The following is a 9,127-nucleotide window of genomic DNA, read 5'->3' as shown; positions in this document are numbered from 1 at the left end:
TAGGGAATAAGAAATTTTTCTGGATACCTATTTATCTTATTTCGCCATGTTTTTCCGTTAATAAAGTTGTTTAAAGAAGTGTTATCTATTGCTAGGCTTTTCATATTTTCCTCAAAACTTTCATATACACCTGGTATTTCAAAGAATTTCTTAATATGGAATTTTATTGGGAACAATACACCTTTTGCTATAGTAGCATCAAGCTTGGCGATATGCTTAATTTGCAAAGATCTTACTGAATTATCAATCTGAATAATTTTGGGAGCAGCATAAAGATCCAGCTCTTTTAGAGTTTTAATAAGTTTATACTCAGAATTTATGTCTTTGAAAGGATCGTTACAACAGGAAGCTAAATCCTGTAGACTAGCTTTTAAATCTGGTAGATTTTTTGAGTCAAATTGATTTAAAATATTTATTATTTTAGCTCTTATTGGATTTATAATTAAGCTTGTGACTTCTCTTTGCAATTGTATTGTTTCTCTTCTTGGAATTTTCTTTTTGCAAAAATGGTGTAATGAAAACTTTAAATAACCTTCCTCAATACTGATATCTGGCACAGAAAAAGTATTATTGTAATCACTTCTGAAGATTTCACAATTTTGTTGAGGAGGAACAATAGCTGTACAAGTATTCGACGATGTTTCATTTGAGTTGCTTATACTAACTGAGTTGTTTATGGTACAATATCTCTTACTCTCATTTTGCATGTGTTTTTTAAAAGCTTTGAAAGTTGGGAAAGTTTGATTACAATTTGAAAATCCGCATTGAAATAAGTCATTTGTTGCTAAAGTATGCACATTTTTACGTGATAAAACAAGATTTTACATTGTGTAAATATTCTTGAACAAACATAACATTTTAAATTCATTTTGTCTTTTTTTACAAACAGTACTTATTTTTATAAAAAAAGTATACAGACTTGTATTGAAATTAGTAATAAAAATGAGGGTTTCTTCATATATGTAATACTTCTACATTGCTTCTTACCTATATTTTCAATGTAAAAAATTCCGAAAACATATCCAAGCAATTTCGATACTAGAGTATGCATGTATTGTATACGTGTAAAATTGATTCAAAATTTTCATGTAAAAAAATATATATGTATATGTGATTACTGTGTGTACTGTTTTCGTACGGTACTAGGCTTTACTGCCTATATAGAAGTATTACATATATGGTTTTCTTATTTAAACAGGAGTTTCCACTGAAATATTTTCTAAGTCGTTTAAAATTCCGCAAAGTGAAGCACACTTATCATTACATTTTAAGTTAATACTATAAAAATATTTCTGTATAAGCAGCCACACTAAATTACACTCAAATGGATACTTTAAATTTAAGACATGAAATATTTTGAAACAACCATCAACACATTTTACAAAGTTCTGGAACTTGTAATATATATCTGCGAAATAAATATAATATTCTCTAAGTTCAAAAGCGTCGAGTCCCACAGCACATATAATCGGCTGTACAGTATTTTTGTCTTTGAATTTCTCATCCACCATTAATTTTACTTTTGCTTGCAACTCACTTTGTGTACACGCAAAAATTAAGAAGCTGTTTCGGGAATCGCTAATTGTTGGTTTTATTATAACCTTTTTCCGGCTTTGCGGGCAAATTTTATACTGTCTGCCAGTTGGCACCAAAACGGAAAAAAGGAGATATAATACCACGCAATCTTTTACATCTGGGGATTGCAAATTTGTTAACATTTTAAATTATATTGCAAACAAAAGTAAGTCCGCTTTTACATTATAAAATCCATGAATTCAAGACTACTGCGTCAGATGCAAAGGAAGTGTATGTACTGGGGAAGAGTAAGACTGCGTTCGTACAGTCAAGATGTTTTAATTTTGTCTTGCTATCTCTCCCTCTCTCAATCTCTTTCCCTACAAGAATGTATGACGGTTTTTATTTTCTTTTGGTTTTGTTAATTTTCCGACAGGGTGGATAATTGATGTATATTGGAAAGATTTTCCGTCATCCCTTGTCAAATTTCGTTTTTTAGACAAACCGGTTTTGACGTTGTGCCATCATCAGTGTCGAACGAAAATCGATACCGATGATGGCACAACGCCGGAGCCGATTTGTCTCCAAACCAAATTTGACAAAGGATGACCGAAAATTGTTCCAATATACATCAGTTTTTGATTTACATTTGTTGTAACAAACATTTACAAAAGTAAACACTTACAGAAAAGCCAAAAGGCAACATACGCAGAATTTAACTCAAGAATTATATAATGTAAAAGTGGACTAAATCACACCAACCGGTTGTGAAAATTCCTTCTTTGAGTCGCTTCCATATATGTAAACTGTTCGCATCCTTGATATGAGTCTCAAACAAAAATGGTATTGATTGATGAAACCGGCTCCATTTATCAAACAACAAATTAGTCCGTTCTGGATAGAGCTTTTGAAAATCAAGTTCAATCTTTACATAAAAACGTTGTGAGTGTTAATACGTGGTGATATAAATAGATACAGTAATAATATACCAGTGAATATCCAAAGCTTTGTTTATAGAGTGGCCACTCTTCTAGAATTGAATTTAAGTTTTCAGCGTTCTTCATAAAGCTGTGTCTGACTGCGAATGTTGTCTCCCATTTTTGTACCACTTCGTCGTAAGGTTCAATATTATATTTCAGCCAAACTTGATCGTTACTTTCCTTACCATCTAAAGAATTCAATATATTTTCATTAGAAAAACAGAGTCGGGGTAGTGAATTAATGCGCAGCTTGTACTAATAGTTGAGTGGTGAGTAAAAAAATAGCAGCTTCATTCAGTAATAGCTGTAGTAAAGTTAAACAATTTGTCACCCAAATTTAAAAGCTGGCGTGTAAATATTTGCAGCTTCAGCTTGGTGCACACACATTTTTCTTCACCAAAAATAAAAATCTCTTTCCTTTCTCTATCATTCTCCATTTTCTTTCTTTTCCCAATTTCTTCTCTACGCAATTCTTTCCATTCTCTCTATTTCTTTATTTTCCTTTCTCTATATCTCTCTCATTTTCCCTCCTTATTGACCCTGACCACCCCCTCCTTTCATTTACCCTTCCTTTTCTCGGTACCATTTCCTTTCTCTGCATATTTCACTACATTTTTTCCTTGCTTTTCCCATTTATTTACACTCCTCTTTCTCTTTGTATCCTCTTTCTTTGTCTTTTACCTTCCCCTTTATTTTTAATTTTTCCATAACTTACCCGGCAAATAATTTGGTTCATTCGTTTCAAGGGATTCCTCTAATGCTCTCTTCTTTAAGATGATCCCGTCTGCTCTCAATTTTGATAAGCTACTGTGATATTTTGCATACAAACAGCCACCTGGTTTCTTTCCTTTAACAGCAAGATAATAAGTTTCCTGTACCAAATCGTAATCCATTATAAGAGTAAAAGCATTTAGAGGAGGTAGTAGCATTATTATACCTGAGTTTCCTTTGTAAAATATTTAACGATTTTACATGATAATAGATCAAAGGTATATGGACGAGCACAGATTTTAGCATCAATCAGATAACTGGTCACAGTTGCAGATAATAATTTACGGTATTTCGGTGTAAGATTTTGTTTGTTTTCGTAAAACTTTAGGATTTGTTTTCCACTAGCTGTTTCATTGAGAATATCTTCTATAGATTTCTGTAACAAGTTTTGAAAATGCTATACAAAACAGTTGTAAATACTGTATAACAATTAAGTGCGCTGTTTAGGTGATCACCACTGGTGCAGTGAAATAACGCCCGGAGGTTTTATTTTTTTTATACTCAGTTGAGCAGAGCTCACAGAGTATATTAACTTTGATTGGATAATGGTTGGTTGTACAGGTATAAAGGAATCGAGATAGATATAGACTTCCATATATCAAAATCATCAGTATCGAAAAAAAATTTGATTGAGCCATGCCCGTCCGTCTGTCCGTTAACACGATAACTTGAGTAAATTTTGAGGTATCTTGATGAAATTTGGTATGTAGATTCCTGGGCACTCATCTCAGATCGATATTTAAAATGAACGATATCGGACTATAACCACGCCCACTTTTTCGATATCGAAAATTTCGAAGAACCGAAAAAATGCGATAATTCATTGCCAAAGGCGGTTAAAGAGATGAAACTTGGTAGATGGGTTGACGTTATGACGCAGAATAGAAAATTAGTAAGATTTTGGACAATGGGCGTGGCACCGCCCACTTTTACAAGAAGGTAATTTAAAAGTTTTGGAAGCCGTAATTTGGCAGTCGTTGAAGATATCATGATGAAATTTGGCAGGAACGTTACTACTATTAATATATATGTGGTAAATAAAAATTAGCAAAATTGGATGAAGAACACGCCCACTTTTAAAAAAAAATTTTTTTTTTAATTCAAATTTTAACAAAAAATTTAATATCTTTACTGTAAATTAAGTCAAAATTCAACTCCAGCAATGATATGATGCATATGTGTGGCCTAGAGCTCGGAAATTCTTCTTCATATATTTACAGTATATAAGTAAATTATGTCAAGGTTCAACTTCAATAATGATATGGTGCAACAAAATACAAAAATAAAAGAAAATTTCAAAATGGGCGTGGCTCCGCCCATTTTCATTTAGTTTGTCTAGAATACTTTTAATGCCATAAGTCGAACAAAAATTTACCAATCCTTCTTAAATTTGGTAGGGGCACAGATTCTATGACGGTAACTGTTTTCTGTGAAAATGGGCGAAATCGGTGGAAGCCACGCCCAGTTTTTATACACAGTCCACCGTCTGACCTTCCTCTCGGCCGTTAACACAATAACTTGAGCAAAAACCGATATATCTGTACTAAACTTAGTCCACGTACTTATCTGAACTCACTTTATCCTGGTATAAAAAATGGCCGAAATCCGACCATAACCACGCCCACTTTATCGATATCGAAAATTACGAAAAATTAAAAAAATGCAATAATTCTATACCAAATACGAAAAAAGTGATGAAACATGGTAATTGGATTGGTTTATTGACGCAAAATATAACTTAAACAACTTTGTAAAACGGGTGTGACACCTACCATATTAAGTAGAAGAAAATGAAAAAGTTCTACAAGGCGAAATCAACAGCGTTTGGAATCTTGGCAGGAATACTGTTAGTGGTATTGCATATATAAATAAATTAGCAGTACCCGACAGATGATTTTCTGGATCACCTGGTCCACATTTTGGTCGATATCGCGAAAACGCCTTGACATATACATCTAAGGGTCACTCGCTTTTAAAACCCAATTAATACCTTTAATTTGATACCCATATCGTACAAACATTCTAGAGTCACCCCTGGCCCACCCTAATGGCGATATCTCGAAAAGGCGTCCACCCATAGACCTAATGCCCACTCCCTCTTAAAATGCTCAGTAACACCTTTCGTTTGATACCCATATCGTACAAACATTCTACAGTCACCCCTGGCCCACCCTAATGGCGATATCTCGAAAAGGTGTCCACCTATAGACCTAATGCCTACTCCCTCTTAAAATGCTCAGTAACACCTTTCGTTTGATACCAATATCGTACAAACATTCTAGAGTCACGCCTGGCCCACCCTAATGGCGATATCTCGAAAAGGCGTCCACCTATAGACCTAACGCCCACTCCCTCCTAAAATGCTCAGTAACACATTTCATTTGATACCCATATCGTACAAACATTCTACAGTCACCCCTGGCCTACCCTAATGGCGATATCTCGAAAAGGCGTCCACCTATAGACCTAATGCCCACTCCCTCCTAAAATGCTCAGTAACACCTTTCGTTTGATACCATGGTACAAACATTCTAGAGTCACCCCTGGCCCACCCTAATGGCGATATCTCGAAAAGGTGTCCACCTATAGACCTAATGCCTACTCCCTCTTAAAATGCTCAGTAACACCTTTCGTTTCAACATTCGTACAAACATTCTAGAGTCACCCCTGGCCCACCCTAATGGCGATATCTCGAAAAGGCGTCCACCTATAGACCTAATGCCCACTCCCTCCTAAAATGCTCAGTAACACCTTTCGTTTGATACCCATATCGTACAAACATTCTAGAGTCACCCCTGGCCCACCCTAATGGCGATATCTCGAAAAGGTGTCCACCTATAGACCCAATGCCTACTCCCTCTTAAAATGCTCAGTAACACCTTTCGTTTGATACCCATATCGTACAAACATTCTAGAGTCACCCCTGGCCCACCCTAATGGCGATATCTCGAAAAGGCGTCCACCTATAGACCTAATGCCCACTCCCTCCTAAAATGCTCAGTAACACATTTCATTTGATACCCATATCGTACAAACATTCTAGAGTCACCCCTGGCCCACCCTAATGGCGATATCTCGAAAAGGTGTCCACCTATAGACCTAATGCCTACTCCCTCTTAAAATGCTCAGTAACACCTTTCGTTTGATACCCATATCGTACAAACATTCTAGAGTCACCCCTGGTCCACCCTAATGGCGATATCTCGAAAAGGCGTCCACCTATAGACCTAATGCCCACTCCCTCCTAAAATGCTCAGTAACACATTTCATTTGATTCCCATATCGTACAAACATTCTACAGTCACCCCTGGCCCTCCCTAATGGCGATATCTCGAAAAGGCGTCCACCTATAGACCTAATGCCCACTCCCTCCTAAAATGCTCAGTAACACCTTTCGTTTGATACCCATATCGTATAAACATTCTGGAGTCACCCCTGCCCCACCCTAATGGCGATATCTCGAAAAGGTGTCCACCTATAGACCTAATGCCTACTCCCTCTTAAAATGCTCAGTAACACCTTTCGTTTGATACCCATATCGTACAAACATTCTAGAGTCACCCCTGGCCCACCCTAATGGCGATATCTCGAAAAGGCGTCCACCTATAGACCTAATGCCCACTCCCTCCTAAAATGCTCAGTAACACCTTTCGTTTGATACCCATATCGTACAAACATTCTAGAGTCACCCCTGGCCCACCCTAATGGCGATATCTCGAAAAGGTGTCCACCTATAGACCTAATGCCTACTCCCTCTTAAAATGCTCAGTAACACCTTTCGTTTGATACCCATATCGTACAAACATTCTAGAGTCACCCCTGGCCCACCCTAATGGCGATATCTCGAAAAGGCGTCCACCTATAGACCTAATGCCCACTCCCTCCTAAAATGCTCAGTAACACATTTCATTTGATACCCATATTGTACAAACAAATTCTAGAGTCAGGCCTGGTCCACCTTTATGGCGATATCCCTAAATGGCGTCCATCTATAGAACTATGGCCTACTCTCTCTTAAAATACTCTTTAATACCTTCCATTTGATACACATGTCATACAACCACATTCCAGGGTTACCCTAGCCTAGGTTCATTTTCCTACATGGTGATTTTCCTTATTTTGTCTCCATAGCTCTCAACTGAGTATGTAATGTTCGGTTACACCCGAACTTAGCCTTCCTTACTTGTTATACAATAAAATTAATAAACAGAAAATGCATTTTGTGATTTCATTTAATTAAAATAATAAATTAATACTGATATTCCCAGCCCTACCACCCACTTCCATTCCTAGTCCTACTCCCAATCCTAGTCCTACTCCAATTCCATTCCCATTCATACTAACACTCCCATCTTTATCTTACTCTCACTTCCACTTCCATTCCTGCGCCTGGACCTGCTCCCATCCCTTTCTTACTACTACTACTCCAATCTCATTCCTACTCCCACTTCCACTACCATTCCTCCCCACACTTCCACTCCCATTCCGCCTCACACTCCCCCTCCCGCCAAGTCAAGACGAACTTGGCACCGATTTTCATTTCTTAGCAGCCAGTACACTTACATCGTTGAAACTTCTGATACCACTGTTGAAACTTGAGGCTGGTGGCGTGGGTTCCGATAAGCAATGTGTTCTGTAGTACCTCCTTCATCCTGTGAACAAAAATTATTTTAAATATGTTATGATTAAAAATGTTATGTTTTATTACTACTTCCGCTTGCCATTTTAAAAGATTTCTCTCAAATATTACGCGCTGTCCAAACAGAGATTTGTCAATTAGGGTATCCAAATGATTTGATTTCAAATGACGTAAGCTTTCAATGGTAAATCCATTATATTTATTTTTAAAGTCTTAAATAAGCATAACAACTATAAAATATAAAGCAATAATTTACCTTTGAGAAGTTCAAAAAATACTCCTCCTTGCAGTTTTTCCATTAAATTTTTTAAGTCTTCTGCCATTGCGCACACAATCGGATAAATGTTTTGTAAACACCCTAATGAAGAAATTAAACGATGCATCAATATGTAAAAATTTAGCAAAGGACTTATTTATTATGCTTTATTTACTTACAAATGCTTTATTTGCGACGATTTGTACGTGGATTTCAATTTTCACGCTATTTTATCGGCAAAGAAACAGAACATACATTCATACATACGTATGTATGCACATACAAAGAAGTTAGAAAGTCCGACTACAAAATTTAGATTAATGAATACGTAAAAATGTAGCAATAATTAATATATGCATTTATACTTACAAACGATTTATTTATGACAAATTTTACGAGAATTGCAATCTTGAAGGCTTATATATTTTGCCAAAAAAGTGAGGAATATTACAATTTCATTTAATTTCGACACGCCAGGAAATAATGATGGAGAACTAGTGATGGAAATATCGATAGCACGGGCAGTTTTTTATTACTGTAACAATCGGGTTTCATTCAAAAGCTATCGATGCTATGATTAGAATGAAAATATTTTTGGTTTTGTTACCTATAATGACCTATCTAAATCAAACATTTTGGAAAAAATAGCCAAACTGGAAAACGCTTCAAAAATGCATTTGGCTCTTATTGCTTGTTGCATCAGATGTACTGCTAAAGGGCTTGTTAATGGTGACTTAACCTTAATCATATAAAACAGCTGATCGAACCAACTTTATGAAACACAAATCACATACCCAGATTGAGCATTCACGAGTTCAAAATTGCTTCGTTCTGCGCCTCTACGTCACAGTTGACTGTTTGAGCGAATAAAAGAAAGAGAGAAAAAAACAAGAGATAAGGGAAAATGACGTAGGAGTTGCCCATAAAAATTAGCTGATCCAATGTTTACGTGCGCAATGCGCAATC

At 36.2% G+C, this 9,127-nt stretch overlaps 1 protein-coding gene and 1 long non-coding RNA gene across 2 annotated transcripts; both read right to left on the bottom strand.

The window, feature by feature from the left end:
- Positions 1-1,070: 1,070 nt before the first annotated feature.
- On the bottom strand, positions 1,071-3,260 carry LOC137242490 (uncharacterized). Its single transcript, XM_067769773.1, has 4 exons — positions 3,211-3,260; positions 2,505-2,683; positions 2,278-2,440; positions 1,071-1,693 (listed from the first exon to the last, which is right to left on the bottom strand). Exons 2-4 carry the CDS (start codon positions 2,577-2,579, stop codon positions 1,191-1,193), a joined length of 741 nt encoding a protein of 246 aa, XP_067625874.1. The 5' UTR covers positions 2,580-2,683; positions 3,211-3,260; the 3' UTR covers positions 1,071-1,190.
- Positions 3,261-3,274: 14 nt separating this feature from the next.
- Positions 3,275-8,653, bottom strand: LOC137242489 (uncharacterized). Its single transcript, XR_010950261.1, has 4 exons — positions 8,531-8,653; positions 8,341-8,464; positions 3,433-3,642; positions 3,275-3,367 (listed from the first exon to the last, which is right to left on the bottom strand). It is a non-coding gene; the product is annotated as an uncharacterized lncRNA (long non-coding RNA).
- Positions 8,654-9,127: the final 474 nt, after the last annotated feature.

This window comes from Eurosta solidaginis, chromosome 2, assembly GCF_040869045.1.
Source record: "Eurosta solidaginis isolate ZX-2024a chromosome 2, ASM4086904v1, whole genome shotgun sequence".
Lineage (NCBI taxonomy): Eukaryota > Metazoa > Arthropoda > Insecta > Diptera > Tephritidae > Eurosta > Eurosta solidaginis.
Note: the sequence above shows the minus strand (reverse complement) of the source record. Positions and strands in the feature narration are given on the sequence as shown.